Raw genomic sequence first — 25,657 nt, 5'->3', positions numbered from 1 at the left:
AAATTCCTCTTGGTCACGTTCCTGAGACAACCATTCCATAACAACTTTATCCAGCATAATCCATTCAAACTCAACTAATCGCAGTTGTGCATTCTCTTCGTGCCTGTCTGCATTGCCTTTGCCTGGTCTAGTGCTTCTATGCAGTGCTATGCCAGGGCTGCAGTAAGGCTGGTGGAAGACTGCTGGCTTTCACTGAGGGAGACTGCAAATGACCTTGCAGGATGCCCTTGAGCAGCTCTGGGCTTAGAATGAGCAGCTTTGGACTACACCACCTTGGCATGGGTGCCAGCAGTCTGGCAGAATGTCAGTGGTGGGAGGATGAACACTGTTATCTTGAGAGAGGTAGCAGGCTCATGCTCCACAGAGCCACTGCCACTCCCCTAGATGGAGCTCCAGCTATCCTAGTAATCTGTTGAAAGACAAATCTATGGACTGCTGTGACCCTGAAAGTCCCTTTGAGCACTGGTATCCGCAGCCGCGATAGCAGCAGTCTGAGCCTGCATGGCAGTAAACTGAGACTTTATGACCTCAGTCTAAGCTTTCACTGCATCACTAAGATGTTGGGTGGCATCTGCTTGTGCTGCAATGGAAGCTGAGACATCCACCATCAGACGTTGCATTATGACTGGGTCTGCTAGTGCTGCCATGGAGTTGTCTACCAACTTCAGGCTGGAAAGGATGCGGTCCGCACTCTTCGCAAAGCCCCATGCCAAGTTGGAGCTGGACCCTTTCATGCTCCTTGACAGTCACAGCAGGACAGGCCTGCCAATGCACCAAGCATTTCTGTGTGCATGCCCATCAGTCTATTTCTGTACACTGCCCTTTTGAGGTCCTCATCTGAGTCCTTTGCAACAGAGCTCGTGTGTGACTTTACCCTCCAGTGAGTTGGTATATGCACTGTTCTTTCATCCTGGCCTGGCTGCAGGCCACTCATACCATGTGACTGACGACGTGCAGATCCTGCATCTGAGCTACCCTCTAAAGCAGAGTTGTCCAACATACTGCCCGCGGGCCAGGTTCCGGCCCACTGAAGGTTTCCATCCGGACTGCGGATGTGTACTGCACCCGGGCTGTCCCTCATCCTCACCAGGGAATCTGTGACTGGATATGAGCAATTTCCCATTGCCATCTCCTTGCAGACCAGCTTTAAAAAAAAAATCACAAATTCGTTTCACAGCTGACAGTTGCTGACATCGGGAGCAGCCATTTCCCAACTTTGGACAGATTCAGGGGTTTTTAAAAGCCCACCGGAAGACCCTGAATCTGCCCAAAGTTGGGAACCGGCTGTTCCCGATGTCAGCAGCTGTCAGCTGTGAAACTGACGAGATTTTTTTAAAACTGATCAATTATCTGCTGAGTGTTCCTGCTGTCTGCAACTGTCAGAGAGAGAGAGTAAGTGGGAGAGAGAGAGAAAGTGGGACTGACAGAGCGCAAAAGGGGGACAGACAGAGAGAGGGGGACAGAGAGAGAGAAGAAGAGAGGGGGACAGAGAGGAGGGCAGAGGAAGAGAGGTGGGCAGAGAGAGAGAAGGAGAGATGGAGCAGAGGCAGATCAAGATCACTCCTGACAGAATGACATCTATCGGGAATACTCTGCATTGCTACAAGTGTGCGGGCAAACAGTGACTACTAGTGCAAGCAAAAAAAATGCCAGATATCTCACTAAATCAGTGTCCAACGTAGTGAAGAGAAAGTAAGTCAATAAATTAATCTTCTCGTTTAAATCTTCTTCACAAAAATATACATTTGTTGCTGTTTTGATTAATAGTAAGAAAAATTTTAATGCCTTTATCTTTCTGAAATTGTCTTACCGGCCCACCATGTAAGACAAAAATTGTAATGTTCCCCCTCCCCACATGAAAAGGTTGGACAACCCTGCTCTAAAGTATGCACAGTACCAGTATCTAAGCTGGTGGCTGCAAGTGTCAGATTCGCCTTGAGCTTGACCACTCGTGTAAGGTCGTTAAACTTCTTTCGGCACTGCATCCAGGTAAAGGCCTGCTACCTGACCCGAACCCGATGGGACCTGATGATGTGTCGGGTTCGGGTCGGGTCTGGCTTTCAGGCTCGGGTCAGGTCGGGCTGGGCCGGACATACTCGGTAAGTATTAAAAATAAAAACCTTGGCTAAGCTGGGAGTCCGGGACGAAACTGAGTCTATGCAGTGAGCGAGTGACATCACTATGATGTCATCGCGCATGCGCTGCAGCTTCGTGGAGCTTCCCAATTGGAAGGTAAGTAAAGGGATGGTCGGGTCGAGTCGGATCAGGCTTGGGTCGGGTCGGGCTCAGGGCGAAATTGGACGGACACTGGCAAGGTCGGATCGGGTTGGGTTCTTTTTCCCGCCCTGAGCAGGCCTTTACATCCAGGTCCTCAGGACTGGACTTCTGGCATTGATGGCAATGGCTACCTGCTCCCACTATCTACTCAGCACCCACATGGAGGGTCTCCTGGCTCCCTGAGGCAAGAGGATCTCTTCTCCTCCTGTGCACTTACTGCACCATGGCCTCCCATGCAGCATCTGAGAACCTTTGGAGCATGCTGTCTGGACTGTTGTGCCATTTTTATAGCTTCTTCCTGGTCTTCAACTCCTCTTTCACCACTTGCAGCCCCTGCGCCAGCCAGAATGCACCTTGCCTTTAAGAGGTGTAGCATTGCTTTAAGTTGTGCAGGCTTGCTTTAAGTGGTTCTAACCTCTCACGAATCTGGGCCCCTGCTGATGCATGCAGCCACTCAACAGTGTGTTCAGTGCTGGCTGCATGTCACTATCATTAGAATTAGCCACGAAGTCTGCGTGCTGCCTGTATCACTTTGAACAGGCATGGGTTAATCGCGTATTGTGATCCATGCGCCCAATTTTAAAGACGATCCAATTTAGCCCCTGAAGACTTTTGCAAGATTAAACCTTCTAAGGAGATTTTTTTTGCAAATGAACATAGTATATGAGGGCAGAAATTCTGTTTGTGTTAAGGCCAGGAAGCTTGCTGGAGAAGTAGCCCATTCAAACTGATCTTCCCCATAAAGCATTAAGGTAGTTGTTGAGGTACAGATCACATAATGGGACATTATTGCAATTATGTTTGGGCTTAGGTTTGTGAGATGATGGTGGAACTTCCCATATGAGTCTGAACCTGCTCAGCATGAGAAACCCACAGTGTGTCACACACTACACTCTGATCTGCAGTTGGCCGTTCCTCTGCTGTTAACACAATATCATCATTCTCCCCAAATATTTAACTAAGAATAAACAAGTAAGACTTTTAATTCATGACTTACATTTTAAGTTAGATTAGAATTCCTTTTTTTAATAAAAGTTGTATCTCACTTGCAATTTTGCTGGTCCTGTTGAGCATACAGGTTCACTTGTGATGTAAAGTCATAAGCCACTATAAGTTTAGCTATTTAATCCTCTGAGTTCAGAAGGACATTTGAACTTTGTTATAATCTCAATGTCTTTGCTTGTCTGAAATCCATCCAATGATTTACTTTGTATTCTATCTGTGAAAGTTAAAAAGGAGCACTGGTAAAATGCTCCTAACTACACATAATTTTATATTCACTGTTTTAGACCTTCCTTAAGAGGTTATCTCTCTCACGTCTCAGTGTCATACTTTAAAATGTTCCTTCCTTTTAAGGTCTTACTTTTGCAAGTGCCAGCGCCATCACCAACAGGGGAAAAAATCAGCAAATGCCTTGTTCAGTCCTCTACCTCTCCTCTCATATTTAACTCGCCAGTTGTCTGTGGTGGCCAACCATATTCAGGAATCCTGTTACCTTAAATTTTCCATGGCAATTTCTCATGATGACTTGTTTAATGAGTCTTTTGCTTTTTTCCAGGTGGATGGATGAAAGTATGATCCAAGATATCACCCCCAAATTGATAGGAGACCGGCCAAACACGTACACCTATACAAAGGCACTTGCAGAGTATGTGGTCCAGCAAGAGAGCGAGGATTTGAATATTGCCATTATCAGGCCTTCTATTGTTGGAGCAAGTTGGCAGGAGCCATTCCCAGTAAGTCATTTTAATGCAATGCATTTTATTATCCTGTTGCTGCTTTTTTAGCTCTATGTGGCTTAGTACAAATGTTATTTATAAATCTTAATTGTGGTTTCACAGTTTGGACACAAGAGGAGGGGTCCATTTAATTGAGTGGAAGTAAGAAGAGAGATACATTAAAATGCATGAGAGTAATGCTTCTGCTGTACTCAAGAGTTCATTCATAACCAGTCCCTGCTATCATATCTAGAGAAACAGATGCATTGACATCGAAGCCATTTTGTCACTAGAGGTGAGACAGGGATCATCTGTCAAAACACAGCTGCTTACTTATGCAGGGTGTGAGATAGGTGGTAAAAGAGTTTCTCTGAATATGGGATCACTGTTCAAACCTTGGTGGTTTTGCACTTTATAGGACGTTAAGAATTGTTAAGGAGAAGCCAATGTTTTTTTTCCCCAAAAATATACTTTATTCATAAAAAACTGTAAAAAAAAAAATTACAATATAGTTCAAAATAGCACCAAGTTGACATTCCAAAAAGTGCAAAGGAAATCCGTTTTCTTCAATACAGGCGTGAGTTGCCTCACAACCCTTCCATTCCATTTTACATGCCATGTACATTTTACAGCAAACTCATATTTGGTGTATACAACCCGAGGGGTTTCCCATGGGTCCAGCCCCTCAGTTCACTCTGGCGGGAGGACCTTACACAGTGGTCTTTCCCCATTGAGCCTTTGCAGCGGCTGCCCCAAGCTTTAGTGCGTCCCTCAGCACGTAGTTCTGGACCTTGGAATGTGCCAGTCTGCAACACTCAGTCGTGGACAACTCTTTGTGCTGGAAGACCAGCAAGGTTCGGGCAGAACAAAGAGCGTCTTTCACCGAATTGATGGTCCTCCAGCAGCAGTTGATGTTTATCTCGGTGTGCGTCCCTGGGAACAGCCCATAGAGCACAGACTCCTGTGTTACAGAGCTGCTTGGGATGAACCTCGATAAAAACCACTGCATCTCTTTCGACACCTGCTTTGCAAAGACACATTCCAGAAGGAGATGGGCAACTGTCTCTTCCCCACTACAGCCACCTCGAGGACACTGTGCGGAGGGGGTGAGACTCCGGGCATACAGGAAGGACATGACGGGGAGGGCCCTTCTCACCACCAGCCAAGCTATGTCTTGGTGCTTGTTTGAAAGTTCTGGTGACGAGACATTCCGCCAAATGACTTTGGTGGTCTGCTCAGGGAATCATCCGACAGGATCCACCATCTCCTTTTTCTGTAGGGCCTTGAAGACATTCCGTGCAGACCACTGCCTGATGGATTGGTGGTCAAAGGTGTTTTCCCGCAGAAACTTTCCCACGAAGGATAGGTGGTAAGGCACGGTGCAACTGGATGGAGCGTTACGCGGCAATGTGACCAGACCCACCCTTCACAAAACCGGGGACAGATAGAACCTCAGCATGTAGTGACACTTGGTGTTTGCTTGGTGCGCCAAACCTGGAAGGAGTGAGTAGCCAGGGTACACCATAAACTAAGCATGGGGGAGCAACGATCTCTCTCCATTGTGGGTAAGAACCTGGTCATCAGGTGTGAGGAGCTCACTGGGGCTCTACGCACAGCTTGATGCAGCCATTCACGAAGATGGTCATCAGGATGAGAGTGACTTTGGGTACATTTTTTCCGCCCTTATCCAGAGATTTGAACATGGTGTCCCTCCAGACCTGGTCTATTTTGGATCTCCAGATAAAGCGGAAAATGGCTCGGATGACCGCCACAGCGCAGGAGTGGGGTATGGGCCAGACCTGCACCACATACAGCAACAACGTGAGCTCCTCACACCTGATGACCAGGTTCTTACCCACAATGGAGAGAGATCGCTGCTCCCACATGCTTAGTTTATGGTGTACCCTGGCTACTCGCTCCTTCCAGGTTTGGCGCACGCCCCGGCCCTTCCGAACCATATCCCCAGCACCTTCAGGTAGGCTGATTTGACGGTGAAAGGGAAAAAGAATCAGTTGGCCCAGTTCCCAAAGAACATGGCCTCACTCTTGCTGTGGTTAACTTTGGCTCCCGAGGCCAGTTTGAAGGTGCTTTTCTTAACGAAGGCAATGTAGGAGTGAGCTGGCTCTCGCCTGATTTGCCTCTTCAAGGTGATGTTGGTCAGATCTTACAGTTGCTTGGCTGTGATCAGATTGTGGGTTGCATTGCAGTCAAACTGAAACTTGACTGGTCTATGAGGTAGTGACTCTAACGAGGAGAATTCACTTGCTGTGCCTCTGACAGGAGGTTTAGTGGCTTGCTGTTCCCTAGGTTCCACTTGCAATATTATAGTATGAAAATTAGCCTTCTGTTTTTTTGTTTAACACTGTGATCAAGCTGATTGTATTTTTTGTAGTTCTTGCCTGAATGACTGCAGGCAGGCAATTTTTCACTTCCTAGTTTTTGCTTCTCCAGAGTACTTATAAGGTTGCACTGGTGGCTCCTGCTACAAAACTGTCTACTTAAGCAGGGTCCTCACCTTGTATTGTGAACTGTGCTCGATTCTCTATGGCCATAATATAGGAATACCCAGTCAGCGTCTTGTGTACTTGACATACAGCTCTGTGCTTATCCATATGTGTCCATGATTTTAATCGCAAGTTAGCAGAGAGACAAACAGGAAGCAACAAGGTCATTATTGGCATAGGGACAAATTCTAAGTACACTACCGGATCCTGAAGCAGAAGTCTTGCCAGATGGAGCGGATGATCCATTGCTGATTTACCATAAGATCTTTGTGATGGACAGTGTCTGATCTCACCCAGTTACTAGTTGGCAGAGTGTCATGAACCTAGCAGATCCTGAGGATTGCATATCTGGGCCACAATGCACATAAAATGATCAAAATGGAATGGGGGAAATAAGAGAAAGAAATGAGAAAAAAGGGAGGGAACAAATAAATGGAGGCAAGGATAAAGGAAATGAGGAATGAAAGAGACAAGAGAAAGCAAGAAAGACATAATGAGAGGAAGGGAATGAGAGTGGAAAAGAAATGAGGAGGAGATTTGGAGAGAATATGAATGAAAGAGAGAAATGAGAGGCAGACGGACACAGCCCGGACACAATCCAGATCTCACGTAAATAGTTGGAGTAAAACATGCCAAAAGACACAATGATGGGCTGGGTTTCCAAATTACTTGCAGTTAATATTTGTACTCGTAGTTACAGTGTAATACAAGTAATACTTGTGGTTAGTGAGAATGTTGGTGATAGTGTATATTATCAGGCCAGCTTCCTGCAGTCCTTATATTTAAAATATGTGGCTTTGTTTGCATACAATTTATTTTTCTGGCTCTCAACCTTTTAAATGTTTAGCATATTCCCAAGCAAATTCTACACGCTACATTCTAAGCTAAGTTTGTTAAGTCTTAGTCTGCTGCACAAAGGAACCTAACCCTCATTTGTGAGTTTGATTTCATATATGATCCTATCTCTGATTTTTTTTTATTTATTCACGGGATGTGACCATCACTGGCTAGGCCAGCATTTATTACCCATCCCTAATTGCCCTTGAAAAAGTGGTGGTGGGCTGCCTTCTTGAATACAGCTGAATAGCTTGCTCGGCTTTTTCAGAGTCAACCACATTGCTTTGGGTCTGAAGTCACTTATAGGCCAAACCAGATGATGAAAAATTTCCTTCCCTGAAGGACATCAGTGAACCAAATGGTTTTGACCATAATCCGGTAGTATCATGGTCAAAATCACTGATGCTGGCTTTTTATTCCAGATTTATTCAATTAATTGAATTTAAATTCCCCAGTTGCCATAGTGGGATTTGAACTCATGTCTCCTGGATCATCAGCTCAGGTATCTAGCTTACTAGTCCAATAACATAATCACTGTGTTATCATACCCCTGTAAGTTTGCAGTCATTTTGTTAAGTCTTAGTCTGCAGCAGGAAGGAATCTCATTCTCATTTATGAGTTTGAATCCATATATGATCCCATTTCTAATCCAAGATTCATACAATTAACTAAACTTACATTTGTTGCTAATATTGCCAGTTCATTGATCCACATTTCCATTTGTTCTGTCTCCTTAATGTAGGTAAAAAGAAATGGTATTGTTCAATTATATCCATTTTCTTGAGGTTACATTATTGAGCAAGTTAACTGCATTATCTTGGCTGGACTGTGTTCTGTGGGCAACCAATAAACTGCTTGGTGCCATATAACACTCTGCCCTGAATATTAATTAGACACAGAAACATTTTTACTTTTATTTTTGCATTTTTGTCAGTCATTGTGAGTAGCTTTAACAAAAAAAACTGTAATTGCTCCTTCCAACACTTCCAGACCTGAGTTAAGCACTTTGTCATAATTTCTAACTTCTATTGGCTTTATCTGCTCCATGATAATAGTCTGCAGGTACCAACTGAGTTCTGGTGCTTTCATCAAGTTTATCACAAAATTGATGTTTTTCGTAAGTCTACCAAAAATCTGTGACAGTCCATGGCTGTAAGCAAGTTTTAGAATGCTTTCTGTAGCCAAGAAGCCACAGAGGTCAGTTTTCAAACATGAGAGTAATTTACATTGTTAAACAAAGCCTCAGTATCTTGAAATTTTCCTTCTTCCTGGCTTTTTGTTGTCTTTTCTGATGTTTTCTTCTCTTTGTGGCCACAGTAGGCTCCACACTATGGTAATGAGAAGGGGCAAGGCAAACGGTATTCATGCTGAGTTCTTAAAAGCTGCTCTAGACAAGGGTGTAGGATCAGGGCCAGTGTTCCTTCTAAGCTGTGTGGGTGCGCAGCTGTGCAGGGAACAAACAGGCTGCACACAATTCCCTTTAAGATACATGCATGAAGCTTACAAGGGTTGTTGATTCATATTGGTAATTGCAGGTCCTGGTAGATGGCAGCTTCAGCTTGAGCATAGTCTTTCAGCAGCATGCTGAGAAAGGATAAAGAACATTTTTGTCTTTCTCATCTCTTTTCAGTCACAGAAAAGTTCCAATGCAGTTTGAACTTGTGGTGTATAAGACATGTGTCTAAAACATGTTCTTCCATGGTTCAAAACTGTTATACATATAATAAAATGTATAATGTGTGGGATCCCAGACCAAGCAATGAGTTGGATTTGTGTCGAAGGTTTCAATTACCAAATCTGATAACCAAAATCAAAATATTTTGCTCTACTGGGTGAACAGGAGAAACAATGCAAGTGTACTGATTAATTCCTTGAAAAAGGAACTGGAAAAATATCTAGGGCTAGTGTCACAGAACTGAATTATTTTCTTCTCTGTTTGAAACAGTATACCTTTAAGACTGTTAAAAACAGAATACCTTTAAGACAGAGAGAGAAGTTTTAGATTTCTGAGAACAGTGTGCCACAGCTGCATTTGTTACCTAGGTATCAGCAGGAGAGTGAGAAGGTGACATGGTATAATGTTTCAATTTAACTATGTGGAATAACCAGCTAAAACCAATTTAGAGAGACACCAGCGAAGCGTGCTTACTGAAGGAAAGAGCTGTCTATTTCTCTCAATAGAAATTCTACAATGAGCTACAGGCCATGTTAATTGCCTAAGGAGGAAAAAATCCTTTGAAGGATTGCTGGAGGTAGCAAAATTAATTTTCTTTACTTCCAATCCAAGAAGTCTTTCCTTCAAGATTGAAATCTCTCTTGACTGGTGTTTTCTGGAATTCACAGTGAAGTTTTGACTAAGTGACTGTCGGTTTTTAGATCCATTGCTATACTCCTTGTTTAAAGAACTGTTTGACACCTGCTGCAGCCGAAGTGCTTTGAATGCCGATCTACTAAAGGATTGTTCCATCAAATTCGTGTGGAGACTTTGTGTGGAATTTGATTATTTTTACACAAGAATACCTCACCCATCAGGAACGTAACCCACAAAGACTAGCAACCTAGTATTTATTTATTGTTAAGAAACAGATAATTTTTTTTAAAACATCATTCTTTTTAAAAACCGAGTAACTGTTGATTTTTGAGTGTATGTGTGTGAATGGGGGAGTTAGGTTAAAATAAGAAATTATAAGGTCTTTAGACTAGGGTTTATCCTAATAGTGTTTAAGATTCAGTTTTTAATAAATAGTTAATTTGTTGTTGTCTAAAGATACCTGGTTTGGTATGTTTTATTCTGGGGGTTACTAGAGTGTTTAATTTGGTTGTTTTCCAGTTCAGTGGGAAAACTTTAATAATATGCTGCGACCTGTGGAGTGATGGAACTGAACTGACAATGCATTGCTCCCGCCTAATTCGTAACACTTGGTATAGATTAGTTGTTGCACATCTGTGCACCCACGCAGCTTAGAGGGAACACTGGCCGTGATCTTACACCCTCACCTACAGCAGCATTTAGTAACTCAGCATGAATACTGTTTGCCCTACCCCTTCTCAAAGCTAGTGAATGGAATTCTGTTTGAGGCACACATACTCTTGGCATTCCAGAATGCTGCTGTGCTTTCTATACTTAGGAAAGGAAAAGGGAATGTTAATGAGCCTAAAAACTACTGAATGATCTTGAATATCAAAAAAGTAGTGAGACAGCTATGTCCATGGTCACCCATCTATTAAGTACCATCATTTCATAAAATCATAGAGTGGTTACAGCACAGAAGGAAGCTATTCGGCCCATTGAGCCTGTGCTGGCTGTCTGCAAGACAACTCACCTAGTCTCACTCACCTGCCTTTTCCCCGTAGCCCTTCAAAATTTTCTCTTCAGATAATTATCCAGTTCTCTTTTGAAGGCCTCGTTTGAATCTGCCTCCACCACACTCTCAGACAGTGCATTCCAGATCCTTTCGGATATGCTGGATGCCAAATAAGGCATGGCTGCGGAGTGTCCCAGGTAATTCTGCAAGATTTATGGTGCTTCTATTCATGTTATAGTATAATGTTGTACCATTGGAGGACTATAATGGGGACCTAGTGTGCTTTGTTCATTATCTTGGATACTGAGTTAACCAGTGAGATATGGTGGTGTGTGTCCTTAACTGTGCTATTACAGTTTTGCTCAATAGGATCTCTTAAAGATTTGGCTGGAAGCTACAAGGGGTGTTGATTCGTATTGGTAATTGCAGGTCCTGGTAGATGGCAGCTTCAGCTTGAGCATAGTCTGTCAGCAGCATGCTGAGAAAGGTTGAAGAACATTTTTATCTTTCTCATCTCTTTTCAATCACAGCAAAGTACCAATGCAGGTTGAGCTTGTGGTGTATAAGACATGTGTCCATGGTTCAAAACTGTTACACGTATAATGAAATGTATAATGTGTGGGATCCCAGACCAAGCAATGAGTTGGATTTGTGTCGAAGGTTTCAATTGCCAAATCTGATAACCAAAATCAAAATATTTTGTGCTACTGGGTGAACAGAAAAAAACCAGTGCAAGTGTACTGATTAATTCCTTCAAAAAAGGAACTGGAAAAATATCTAGGCCTAGGTGTAGATTAGTTACTGTGCTTGGGGGGGCGGGGGGGGGGGGTGGGGGGGTGGTGCTGGTGGGGTGTGATGGTGTTGTGTCTCTGGAGGGCAGATGTTAATGGTTGAGTAGTGGAGATGTGGGAATGGATGAATATTGTGAAGCATTGCTTGCTTACCTTTGGCCTTTTGCCATTGCATAGTTTATGTACTTAATACAACGTAGTAATATTGTTTGAAATAATATAAAGTTGTAGGCTTGTTCTCTGCATGTTTCTGTGCTTCCTTGATCACAGTTTCTCATATTGTAACTTATGATGTAATATATAGTAAAATGCACAGAACCACAGAACTATTTTTCCTCATATAACATTGCTTGACTTCTGCAACACTGGCAAGTAAGAAGTATTAGCAACAAGGAAAGAGTGTGTTAGTTGAAGTTTGGAGTTAAAATTAGTACAGACTATGTAAGCTCCTCTGTTACAGAGCATATGTGTTCTCTGGTAGAGAATGGTGAGAGATTGTTTGTGGTTGTTGAGGTATATTCCTGAGCAGCATTGCCTAACACATTCTGTGAAATGGAATAAGACACACCTTATTTGAAGATGGCCTCAAAGTATCTCTACTCAGATTGCTTAGCTATTATATCATCAAATGGCAGCAATATGATCTTTTGTCCAACTTTAATGTCATGCAACTTTTGCTAAAAACTGTTTTTAAAAATGATTTTTGCTAATAACCACGAACAATCCAGTACCCAAATCTAGATCATGTTCCTGTCATTCACTTCAATGAAAAAATGATTTAGTTCTGTCTTCATAATGTCTTAGAAATGTATATGGATGGAAGCTGAAGAGGATATATAAATATTTATATGAGATCTGCAAACCTTTTAAATGTTTCTAAAACCACATTTACAAATTGTACTGTACATTTAATCCTTTGAAAACTGAAATATTTTTACTGCCTTCAGCATGCTCACACCTTTCTTTTAATATCACATCTGCAGAATCAATTTGTTGTAAATTTTTTACAACTGATGTTCCAAAATGGAGTGCAAATGGAATCTCAAAGGAGATTTCTTCTTGCCTGTACTGCTTTAGTTTGAAAGAGTATAATCTGACTTTTCTGTTACTGATATAATAAAGTGTGAAAATCTTTCTGTAAAGAACTCCTTGCTGATCACTGTAAAATCAAACTGTAAAGTCATGAATGAAAAAACTAACTGACTTTTTTTTACTTAAATAGGGCTGGATCGATAATTTCAATGGACCAAGTGGGCTTTTCATTGCTGTATGTAAAATATCTTTTCATTTGTGTTTTCTTAGAAGTAAATAAATCTTTCGCAGAAGTTATTGAATTTACAGAAGAGATTTATAGTAGGGCTGAATTTCCTGGCCCTTTTGTGCCTAAATGCTAATCAGGAGCAGTGTTTCTGACATGCACTTCACCTGTCCAGCCTTGGGATCGCCTCTGTTATGTCATGTCCCAGGTAGCCCCAGCATAGACCTTCCCCCTAGCAGGGGGTAGCACCAAGAGAAGTGTCTGAAAAATAGGGGAGCAGCTTTGTGGTGGGATACCCACAGACCCTCCAGTTGTTTGGGATTGGGGGTAAACAACTGCCAGCTTTTTCTCGGCACCCTTGTACATGAGCGCTTAGCGGGAGGTTGAAAATGCTTCCTATCACCTAATTAACATTGCTCTACCTTCTTAAGACATATCCAGCCTAATTCCACTTTCCAGGTCTTGGTCCGTAGCCTTGTCGGCATTTCAAGTGCATATCCAAGTATTTTTAAAATACGATGAGGGATTCTGCCTATGCCATCCTTTCAATGAATTCCAGACCTCTACCACCCTCTGGGTGAAAGAATTTCTCCTTAACTCTCCTCTAAACCTTCTACCAATTACTTTAAATCTATGTCCCCCGTTATTAATCTCTCTAAGCTGCTCATAATTTTATACACCTCAATTAAATCTCCCCTCAGCCTCCTCTGTTCCAAAGAAAACAACTCCTGCCTATCCAATCTTTCCTCATAACTAAAATACTCCAGTCCTGGCAACATCCTCATAAATCTCCTCTGCACCCTTTCTACTACGATCATATCCTTTCTGTAACCTGGTGACCAGAACTGAATGCAGCACTCTACCTGTGGCCTAACTAGCGTTTCATACAGTTCTAGCATTACACCCCACGCACCCCCCCCACTCAGCTAATAAAGGAAATTATCCTGAATGCCTTCTTAACCACCTTACCTATCTGTCCTGTTACTCTCAGAGATATGTGCACGTGCACCTCTACATGTTGCTCTGCAATTCTCAGTATCCTACCATTTACTGTGTATTCATTTGCCTTCCCCAAATGGAATTACCTCACACTTCTCTCGATTGAATTCCATTTGCCACTTTTCTGCCCACCTGACCAGTCAGTTCATATCTTCCTGCTGCCTACAGCTTTCTTCCTCACTATCAAGCACATGGACAATTTTTGTACCATTTACAAACTTCACAATCATGCCTCTACATTAACGTCTAAATCATTGATATATATCATAAAAATCAAGTACTGAACCCTGCAGAACCCCACTGGAAACATCCTTCCAGTCACAATAAACACCTGCCAACCATTATCCTTTCTTTCCAGTGACTGAGCCAATTTTGGTTGCAACTTGCCACTTTCCCTCCGATCCCATGGGCTTTTTAGAACAAAGAACAAAGAAAATTACAGCACAGGAACAGGCCCTTCGGCCCTCCAAGCCTGCGCCGATCCAGATCTTCTATCTAAACATGTCGCCTATTTTCTAAGGGTTCGTGATGTCTCGGATCGTGTTTTTGGGATCCTTAAGGGGGAGGGGGAGCAGCCCCAAGTCGTGGTCCACATAGGCACAAACGACATAGGTAGGAAGAGAGATGGGGATTTAAGACAGAAATTCAGGGAGCTAGGGTGGAAGCTTAGAGCGAGAACAAACAGAGTTGTTATCTCTGGGTTGTTGCCCTTGCCACGTGATAGCGAAGCGAGGAATAGGGAGAGAGAGGAGTTGAACACGTGGCTGCAGGGATGGTGCAGGAGGGAGGGTTTTGGTTTCCTGGATAACGGGGGCTCTTTCTGGGGTAGGTGGGACCTCTACAAACAGGATGGTCTTCACCTGAACCAGAGGGGTACCAATATCCTGGGGGGGAGATTTGCTAGTGCTCTTTGGGGGGGTTTAAACTAATTCAGCAGGGGGATGGGACCCTAAATTGTAGTTCCAGTGTACAGGATGTTGAGAGTAGTGAGATCAGGGATAAGGTTACAAGGACGCAAGAGGGCACTGGCAAGCAAGAACCTGGTTTAAAGTGTGTCTACTTCAACGCCAGGAGCATCCAGAATAAGGTGGGTGAGCTTGCAGCATGGGTTGGTACCTGGGATCTCGATGTAGCGGCCATTTCGGAGACATGGGTAGAGCAGGGGCAGGAATGGATGTTGCAGGTTCCGGGATTTAGATGTTTCAGTAAGAACAGAGAAGTTGGTAAAAGAGGGGGGGGTGTGGCATTGTTCATCAAGGAGAGTATTACAGCGACAGAAAGGACGTTTGAGGACTCGTCTACTGAGGTAGTATGGGCCGAGGTTAGAAACAGGAGAGGTGAGGTCACCCTGTTGGGAGTCTTTTATAGACCTCCAAATAGTTCCAGAGATGTAGAGGAAAGGATAGCGAAGATGATTCTCGACAGGGGCGAGAGTAACAGGGTAGTTGTTATGGGGGACTTTAACTTTCCAAATATCGACTGGAAATACTATAGTTCGAGTACTTTAGATGGGTCAGTTTTTGTCCAGTGTGTGCAGGAGGGTTTTCTGACACAGTATGTAGACAGGCCAACCAGGGGCGATGCCACATTGGATTTGGTACTAGGTAATGAACCCGGCCAGGTGTTAGATTTAGATGTAGGTGAGCACTTTGGTGATAGTGATCACAATTCGGTTAGGTTTACCTTAGCGATGGGCAGGGACAGGTATATACCGCAGGGCAAGAATTATAGCTGGGGGAAAGGAAATTATGATGCGATTAGGCAAGATTTAGGATGCGTAGGATGGGGAAGGAAACTGCAGGGGATGGGAACAATCGAAATGTGGAGCTTATTCAAAGAGCAGCTACTGCGTGTCCTTGATAAGTATGTACCTGTGAGGCAGGGAGGAAGTTGTCGAGCGAGGGAGCCGTGGTTTACTAAAGAAGTTGAAGCGCTTGTCAAGAGGAAGAAGAAGGCTTATGTTAGGATGAGACATGAAGGCTCAGTTAGGGCGCTTGAGAGTTACAAGCTAGCCAGGAAGAATCTAAAGGGAGAGGTAAGAAGAGCAAGGAGAGGACACGAGAAGTCATTGGCGGATAGGATCAGGGAAAACCCTAAGGCTTTCTATAGGTATATCAGGAATAAAAGAATGACTAGAGTTAGATTAGGGCCAATCAAGGATAGTAGTGGGAAGTTGTGTGTGGAATCAGAGGAGATAGGGGAAGTGTTAAATGAATATTTTTCGTCAGTATTTACAGCAGAGAAAGAAAATGTTGTCGAGGAGAATACTGAGATTCAGGCTACTAGGCTAGATGGCATTGAGGTTCACAAGGAGGAGGTGTTATCAATTTTGGAAAGTGTGAAAATAGATAAGTCCCCTGGGCCAGATGGGATTTATCCGAGGATTCTCTGGGAAGCTAGGGAGGAGATTGCAGAGCCTTTGTCCTTGATCTTTATGTCGTCATTGTCGACAGGAATAGTGCCGGAAGACTGGAGGATAGCAAATGTTGTCCCCTTGTTCAAGAAGGGGAGTAGAGACAGCCCTGGTAATTATAGACCTGTGAGCCTTACTTCGGTTGTGGGTAAAATGTTGGAAAAGGTTATAAGAGACAGGATTTATAATCATCTTGAAAAGAATAAGTTCATTAGCGATAGTCAGCACGGTTTTGTGACGGGTAGGTCGTGCCTCACAAACATTGAGTTTTTCGAGAAGGTGACCAAACAGGTGGATGAGGGTAAAGCAGTGGATGTGGTGTATATGGATTTCAGTAAGGCGTTTGATAAGGTTCCCCATGGTAGGCTATTGCAGAAAATATGGAAGTATGGGGTTGAAGGTGATTTCGAGCTTTGGATCAGAAATTGGCTAGGTGAAAGAAGACAGAGGGTGGTGGTTGATGGCAAATGTTCATCCTGGAGTTTAGTTACTAGTGGTGTACCGCAAGGATCTGTTTTGGGGCTACTGCTGTTTGTCATTTTTATAAATGACCTGGAAGAGGGTGTAGAAGGGTGGGTTAGTAAATTTGCAGATGACACTAAGGTTGGTGGAGCTGTGGATAGTGCCGAAGGATGTTGTAGTGTACAGAGGGACATAGATAGGCTGCAGAGCTGGGCTGAGAGATGGCAAATGGAGTTTAATGCGGAAAAGTGCGAGGTGATTCACTTTGGAAGGAGTAACAGGAATGCAGAGTACTGGGCTAATGGGAAGATTCTTGGTAGTGTAGATGAACAGAGAGATCTTGGTGTCCAGGTGCATAAATCCCTGAAGGTTGCTACCCAGGTTAATAGGGCTGTGAAGAAGGCATATGGTGTGTTAGCTTTTATTAGTAGGGGGATCGGGTTTCGGAGCCACGATGTCATGCTGCAGCTGTACAAAACTCTGGTGAGACCGCACCTGGAGTATTGCGTGTAGTTCTGGTCACCGCATTATAGGAAGGATGTGGAAGCTATGGAAAGGGTGCAGAGGAGATTTACTAGGATGTTGCCTGGTATGGAGGGAAGGTCTTACGAGGAAAGGCTGAGGGCCTTGAAGTTGTTTTCGTTGGAGAGAAGGAGGAGGAGAGGTGACTTAATAGAGACATATAAGATAATCAGAGGGTTAGATAGGGTGGATAGTGAGAGTCTTTTTCCTCGGATGGTGATGGCAAACACGACGGGACATAGCTTTAAGTTGAGGGGTGATAGATATAGGACAGATGTTAGACGTAGTTTCTTTACTCAGAGAGTAGTAGGGGCGTGGAACGCCCTGCCTGCAACAGTAGTAGACTCGCCAACTTTAAGGGCATTTAAGTGGTCATTGGATAGATTCCTATCCTGAGTGGTGTGAAACAGGGCTGTGTTCTCGCACCCACACTTTTTGGGATTTTCTTCTCCCTGCTGCTTTCACATGCGTTCAAATCCTCTGAAGAAGGAATTTTCCTCCACACAAGATCAGGGGGCAGGTTGTTCAACCTTGCCCGTCTAAGAGCGAAGTCCAAAGTACGGAAAGTCCTCATCAGAGAACTCCTCTTTGCTGACGATGCTGCTTTAACATCTCACACTGAAGAATGCCTGCAGAGTCTCATCGACAGGTTTGCGTCTGCCTGCAATGAATTTGGCCTAACCATCAGCCTCAAGAAAACGAACATCATGGGGCAGGATGTCAGAAATGCTCCATCCATCAATATTGGCGACCACGCTCTGGAAGTGGTTCAAGAGTTCACCTACCTAGGCTCAACTATCACCAGTAACCTGTCTCTAGATGCAGAAATCAACAAGCGCATGGGTAAGGCTTCCACTGCTATGTTCAGACTGGCCAAGAGAGTGTGGGAAAATGGCGCACTGACACGGAACACAAAAGTCCGAGTGTATCAGGCCTGTGTCCTCAGTACCTTGCTCTATGGCAGCGAGGCCTGGACAACGTATGCCAGCCAAGAGCGACGTCTCAATTCATTCCATCTTCGCTGCCTTCGGAGAATACTTGGCATCAGGTGGCAGGACTATATCTCCAACACAGAAGTCCTTGAAGCGGCCAACATCCCCAGCTTATACACACTACTGAGTCAGCGGCGCTTGAGATGGCTTGGCCATGTGAGCCGCATGGAAGATGGCAGGATCCCCAAAGACACATTGTACAGCGAGCTCGCCACTGGTATCAGACCCACCGGCCGTCCATGTCTCCGTTATAAAGACGTCTGCAAACGCGACATGAAATCGTGTGACATTGATCACAAGTCGTGGGAGTCAGTTGCCAGCATTCGCCAGAGCTGGCGGGCAGCCATAAAGACAGGGCTAAATTGTGGCGAGTCGAAGAGACTTAGTAGTTGGCAGGAAAAAAGACAGAGGCGCAAGGGGAGAGCCAACTGTGCAACAGCCCCAACAAACAAATTTCTCTGCAGCACCTGTGGAAGAGCCTGTTACTCCAGAATTGGCCTTTATAGCCACTCCAGGCGCTGCTTCACAAACCACTGACCACCTCCAGGCGCGTATCCATTGTCTCTCGAGATAAGGAGGCCCAAAAGAAGAAGGATAGACATATGGATGAAAATGGAATAGTGTAGGTCAGATGGTTTCACAGGTCGGCGCAATATCGAGGGCCGAAGGGCCTGTACTGCGCTGTAATGTTCTTAAAAAAAAAATAGTCTGTATCTCTTTGCTTCCTGCCCATTCATGTATCTGTCTAGATACATCTTAAAAGACGCTATCGTGCCCGCGTCTACCACCTCCGCTGGCAACGCATTCCAGGCACCCACCACCCTCTGCGTAAAGAACTTTCCACGCATATCCCCCCTAAACTTTTCCCCTCTCACTTTGAACTCGTGACCCCTAGTAATTGAATCCCCCACTCTGGGGAAAAAGCTTCTTGCTATCCACCCTGTCTATACCTCTCATGATTTTGTACACCTCAATCAGGTCCCCCCTCAACCTCCGTCTTTCTAATGAAAATAATCCTAATCTACTCAACCTCTCTTCATAGCTAGCGCCCTCCATACCAGGCAACATCCTGGTGAACCTCCTCTGCACCCTCTCCAAAGCATCTACATCCTTTTGGTAATGTGGCGACCAGAACTGCACGCAGTATTCCAAATGTGGCCGAACCAAAGTCTTATACAACTGTAACATGACCTGCCAACCCTTGTACTCAATACCCCATCCGATGAAGGAAAGCATGCCGTATGCCTTCTTGACCACTCTGTTGACCTGCGTTGCCACCTTCAGGGAGCAATGGACCTGAACACCCAAATCTCTCTGTACATCAATTTTCCCCAGGACTTTTCCATTTACTGTATAGTTCACTCTTGAATTGGATCTTCCAAAATGCATCACCTCGCATTTGCCCTGATTGAACTCCATCTGCCATTTCTCTGCCCAACTCTCCAATCTATCTATATTCTGCTGTATTCTCTGACAGTCCCCTTCACTATCTGCCACTCCACCAATCTTAGTGTCGTCTGCAAACTCGCTAATCAGACCACCTATACTTTCCTCCAAATCATTTCATTTATGTATATCACTTTATGTATATTTACTTTTATGACCAGTCTGCTTTGTGGGACCTTGCCAAAATCCTTACTAAAATCCATGTAGACTACATCAAATGCGCCACCTTCATCAGCCTACCTTGTTACCTCCTTAAAAAATCCAATCAAATTAGTTAGACAAGACCGTCCCTTAACAAATCCGTGCTGACTGACCATGATGAATCTGTGTCCCTCTATCTGATGATTTTTACTGTCCCTCAGAATCTTTTCCAATAATTCCAATCTTGCTTTCCGATGGAAGGCTCCGAGTTTATGAGGAATATTTCGATGTGGGTTGCTGATAGACATGGTTCATAGGTAATGCTGCAAGTAAACTTGTTAAATTATCAAAATGTGGAAAAGCAGACAGCAGCATTCAACATTAATAGTCTGCCATGCCCCTCAAATACTTTGTTTAATTCTTTCACCACCAAACATGGCATTTTAAGAAATATCAGCCTGGATTTTCTTCTAATCTACACCAAATTGGATAGTATAGCAACTGAAAAAGTGGCGAAAATAAGATGGAAAGACCTAGTGCCAACTCCTCACCCCAATCTTATTTTCATGCCACTACACCCACCTGAACCATCATTGGCTGCTCCTTCTGCTACAAGTAAATGCCGACAGAGAAGAAAAGCCTGGGCTACTGGCCCATTTCTCTTTAATTTACCCCTGGCCACCAATCTCTGGCACTGCCAGGATCTCTGGCAGTAGTCTGTAGTGGGTGGGTAGGTAACAAAGTGTCAGGATGGAGATAGAGGACCAAGTAGTGGTCACCTCTCCAATTTGGCCCCAAGCATTCACCTTTGTGGGCCTTGGTAGCTATTTTTTTCTTTGGGGCTCCATTGCCCTTTTTTGAGTGGCCACCTGCCTCTTCAACAGTTGCAGCTGCAGTCCATTGCAGCACTTACAGGAGTTGTGGCAGCAGATGCAAGTCCCACACAAACTCTGTAGGGCAAAGAAAATCCACCCCATTCTGTGTAGACGAGAGCTATGCTGGTTATTTCTATTACATCAACTTTATCTAGATATTCAAACTCTAAATGGAAATGATCTCAATGGGAAAATCATGACAAAGTGACAGCACCTCATTCTAAATATGTCAGAAGAAAGTGATTTATTTGTATTAATGGTTTGCCCTCATTTAGAGTATCCCTTTAATACGAAAGCAATAGTCAGAATTTAATGTATGTATTTTTTAAATTTAAAAATTTTTAAGTTTTAAAAATTCTCAACCTTGTTTTCAAATCCCTCCATGGCCTCGCTCCTCCCTATCTCTATGATATGCTGCAGCCGAAGCCACCCGAGGTCTCTGTGCTCCATTAATTCTGGTCTCTTGAGCATTCCTGATTTTAATTGATTCATCATTTACGGCCAAGCTTTCACCTGCCAAGCCCTGAGGTCTGGAATTACCTCCCTGAACGTTTTCACCTTTCCTCCTTTAAGACGCTCCTTAAAACCTACCTCTTTAACCAAGCTTTTGGTCATCCGGCCTAATATCTCCTTATGTGACTTGGTGTCAGATTTTGTTTGATAATGCTCTTGTAAAGCGCATTGGGTGTTCTGTTAGGTTAAAGATGCTATATAAATTCAAGTGTAGTTAATGAATGACCAAGTGGGAGCTAATTTGGATCAAACTGATGGGGTGAATAATTGCTGTAAGGGTCCAAAACAAAGTGAGTTTGAGAACAGAATCAATCTATTTCCAAGTCCGTGTAGATCCACATCATAAAACATTCCATAACCTAACAAAAATTAGCTGAATTGTTCATAGAGGACACAGGAATTTGTGGGAAATGCCACACTAAAGATGTTCTTCTGAAATTATTGGTGCTATTGGTGTTTTAGAGGCACATTGGGACAGAGGAGCGGAATCTTGCCCACATCATATTTGATACTGCTAGATGCAATAAACTGCAAACCATATTACACACAAACCAAATCACAGTTTAATTTTCAAGTTTTACTGACTGTATTACTGGAGTCTGTTCCTGTCAGCTAAAACCTGCAGTTGAATTCCAGTCCAAATAAATGTTTGCAATGCCACTTCCCCAGGACAGAGAATTTGGGGATTTGTTTTAATCTGGGTCTTTAGGTACTAGCGAGACAATTGAGCAGGGAATAACTGGCTCGCTCTCTGCTCCTGTTTAAGTTACTCAAGGTGCTGCATTTCTATTGTCTGTAGAGGTAACTGTTCTGTTCAACGTTTTCTGATTTATGATTTTATGTTCTGTGATAATACTGTATATTTCAAAGTCACAATGGATAATTGGTTAGGAAAAAATGATGAGACTGTAAGGCAAATGATTAATTACTTGGCTGTCATCTTGGCTCCCTGTTCCCTGCACAGAATATTATAGTATTGTTCCTGCTCACATTGGTCTCACTACCATTTTTTTTAACTATCCTGGGCTTGAACATCAGATAATGTTCCATTATCACTGAGAGGTGACTATGGTGTTTCATCTCATGCCCATTTCTCATGAGGGACTCTTGACTGATTATCCTAAACTAGTAACAACTTAAATTTATGGCATTCATCTCAAAGAACCCCCTCAGTGCTTTAAAAGAAGAAAATATATGATAAAGCTCTTGAGGAGGATGAGGACCTTGAAATCTATTTACTTCCGGCGGGATAGAGAGGGAGGTAAAAGGGGTGGAGGAGTTGCAGTACTGGTCAAAGAGGATATCACGGCTGTGCTGAAGGAGGGCACTATGGAGGACTCGAGCAGTGAGGCAATATGGGCAGAACTCAGAAATAGGAAGGGTGCGGTAACAATGTTGGGGCTGTACTACAGGCCTCCCAACAGCGAGCGTGATATAGAGGTACAAATATGTAAACAGATTATGGAAAGATGTAGGAGCAACAGGGTGGTGGTGATAGGAGATTTTAATTTTCCCAACATTGACTGGGATTCACTTAGTGTTAGAGGTCTAGATGGAGCAGAATTTGTAAGGAGCATCCAGGAGGGTTTTCTAGAGCAGTATGTAAATAGTCCAACTCGGGAAGGGGCCATACTGGACCTGGTGTTGGGGAATGAGCCCGGCCAGGTGGTTGAAGTTTCAGTAGGGGACTACTTTGGGAATAGTGATCACAATTCTGTAAGTTTTAGAATACTCATGGACAAAGACGAGAGTGGTCCCAAAGGAAGAGTGCTAAATTGGGGGAAGGCCAACTCTACCAAAATTCGGCAGGAGCTGGGGAATGTAGATTGGGAGCAGCTGTTTGAAGGTAAATCCACATTTGATATGTGGGAGGCTTTTAAAGAGAGGTTGATTAGCGTGCAGGAGAGACATGTTCCTGTGAAAATTAGGGATAGAAATGGCAAGATTAGGGAACCATGGATGACAGGTGAAATTGTGAGACTAACTAAGAGGAAAAAGGAAGCATACATAAGGTCTAGGAGGCTGAAGAAAGACGAAGCTTTGAAAGAATATCGGGAATGTAGGACCAATCTGAAACAAGGAATTAAGAGGGCTAAAAGGGGTCATGAAATATCTTTAGCAAACAGGGTTAAGGAAAATCCCAAAGCCTTTTATTCATATATAAGGAGCAAGAGGGTAACTAGAGAAAGGATTGGCCCACTCAAGGACAAAGGAGGAAAGTTATGCGTGGAGTCAGAGAAAATGGGTGAGATTCTAAACGAGTACTTCGCATCGGTATTCACCGAGGAGAGGGACATGACGGATGTTGAGGTTAGGGACAGATGTTTGATTACTCTAGGTCAAGTCGGCATAAGGAGGGAGGAAGTATTGGGTATTCTAAAAGGCATTAAGGTGGACAAGTCCCCAGGTCCGGATGGGATCTATCCCAGGTTACTGAGGGAAGCGAGAGAGGAAATAGCTGGGGCCTTAACAGATATCTTTGCAGCATCCTTAAACACGGGTGAGGTCCCGGAGGACTGGAGAATTGCTAATGTTGTCCCCTTGTTTAAGAAGGGTAGCAGGGAAAATCCAGGTAAGTATAGACCGGTGAGCCTGACGTCAGTGGTAGCGAAGCTGCTGGAGAAGTTACTGAGGGATAGGATCTATTCCCATTTGGAAGAAAATGGGCTTATCAGTGATAGGCAACATGGTTTTGTGCAGGGAAGGTCATGTCTTACCACCTTAATAGAATTCTTTGAGGAAGTGACAAAGTTGATTGATGAGGGAAGGGCTGTAGATGTCATATACATGGACTTCAGTAAGGCGTTTGATAAGGTTCCCCATGGTAGGCTGATGGAGAAAGTGAAGTCGCATGGGGTCCAGGGTGTACTAGCTAGATGGATAAAGAACTGGCTGGGCAACAGGAGACAGAGAATAGCAGTAGAAGGGAGTTTCTCAAAATGGAGACTTGTGACCAGTGGTGTTCCACAGGGATCTGTGCTGGGACCACTGTTGTTTGTGATATACATAAATGATTTGGAGGAAAGTATAGGTGGTCTGATTAGCAAGTTTGCAGACGACACTAAGATTGGTGGAGTAGCAGATAGTGAAAGGGACTGTCAGAGAATACAGCAGAATATAAATAGATTGGAGAGTTGGGCAGAGAAATGGCAGATGGAGTTCAATCAGGGCAAATGCGAGGTGATGCATTTTGGAAGATCCAATTCAAGAGTGAACTATACAGTAAATGGAAAAGTCCTGGGGAAAATTGATGTACAGAGAGATTTGGGTGTTCAGGTCCATTGTTCCCTGAAGGTGGCAACGCAGGTCAATAGAGTGGTCAAGAAGGCATACGGCATGCTTTCCTTCATCGGATGGGGTATTGAGTACAAGGGTTGGCAGGTCATGTTACAGTTGTATAAGACTTTGGTTCGGCCACATTTGGAATACTGCGTGCAGTTCTGGTCGTCACATTACCAAAAGGATGTAGATGCTTTGGAGAGGGTGCAGAGGAGGTTTACCAGGATGTTGCCTGGTATGGAGGGCGCTAGCTATGAAGAGAGGTTGAGCAGATTAGGATTATTTTCATTAGAAAGACGGAAGTTGAGGGGAGACCTGATTGAGGTGTACAAAATCATGAGAGGTATAGACAGGGTGGATAGCAAGAAGCTTTTTCCCAGAGTGGGGGATTCAATTACTAGGGGTCACGAGTTCAAAGTGAGAGGGGAAAAGTTTAGGGGGGATATGCGTGGAAAGTTCTTTACGCAGAGGGTGGTGGGTGCCTGGAACGCGTTGCCAGCGGAGGTGGTAGACGCGGGCACGATAGCGTCTTTTAAGATGTATCTAGACAGATACATGAATGGGCAGGAAGCAAAGAGATACAGACCCTTAGAAAATAGGCGACATGTTTAGATAGAGGATCTGGATTAGCGCAGGCTTGGAGGGCCGAAGGGCCTGTTCCTGTGCTGTAATTTTCTTTGTTCTTTGTTCTTTGTGACAAGCCGCCTGTGAGGTTGAAGACAATGGGGATGATGGTTATATGGATTAACTGAAGTTTTTGGGGATGTCAGTGAGGGAAAGTATCTGAGAAATCAATCCTTGAGATGGAGGCACAGCTAAGGGTTTTAGCACTAGTGGAGTTGAGATAAGTGTTTCGGCAGGAAATGTCCAGAGGTGGAAAAAGGTAGTCTTGATGCATCAATGTGAGGTTCAGCTTCAGACAGAACGAAACACAGAAGTTTGCATCACTGGATACAGCTTAAGTGAGGAGCTACAATGGCTGTAGGAGTTGGAGCCAGAGGTTCATAGTAGCTGGCAAGAATATACAGGATGACGTCAGTTTTGTCAGAGGCTGTGAACTGATGCTTATTTCAAACACATATCAGACAGACAGTCTGGTAGTATTACAAGAGCCCTGGAATCAATGCTGATGGTAGAGAGACTGAGTTGGACGTCATTGACACACATGCAGAAGTTGATCCGGTGCTTGGGGATGATGCTGACAAGGGATAGCATGTAGCTATGAATCGATATGTGTTCGTCTTTTGCAGTCTAAGATGTCCATGACATCAATCAGAATTCATTGAGATAGGTTTCAGGTGCAATGTGTTTGAAGATCAGTCCAG

At 43.8% G+C, this 25,657-nt stretch overlaps 1 protein-coding gene across 6 annotated transcripts in view; it reads left to right on the top strand.

Moving 5' to 3' along the window:
• LOC137379576 (fatty acyl-CoA reductase 1-like) overlaps positions 1-25,657 on the top strand; it is a 220,300-nt gene that overhangs the window by 165,071 nt on the left and 29,572 nt on the right. For all 6 annotated transcript variants that reach the window (XM_068050606.1, XM_068050601.1, XM_068050602.1 and 3 more), the window contains 2 exons: positions 3,836-4,013; positions 12,655-12,699. In XM_068050606.1, the coding sequence (XP_067906707.1) occupies positions 3,836-4,013; positions 12,655-12,699 (223 nt within the window). The remainder of the gene's footprint in view (positions 1-3,835; positions 4,014-12,654; positions 12,700-25,657) is intronic.

Source organism: Heterodontus francisci, chromosome 18, assembly GCF_036365525.1.
Source record: "Heterodontus francisci isolate sHetFra1 chromosome 18, sHetFra1.hap1, whole genome shotgun sequence".
In the NCBI taxonomy this organism is placed as follows: domain Eukaryota; kingdom Metazoa; phylum Chordata; class Chondrichthyes; order Heterodontiformes; family Heterodontidae; genus Heterodontus; species Heterodontus francisci.
This window is presented reverse-complemented; position numbering and strand designations above follow the sequence as displayed.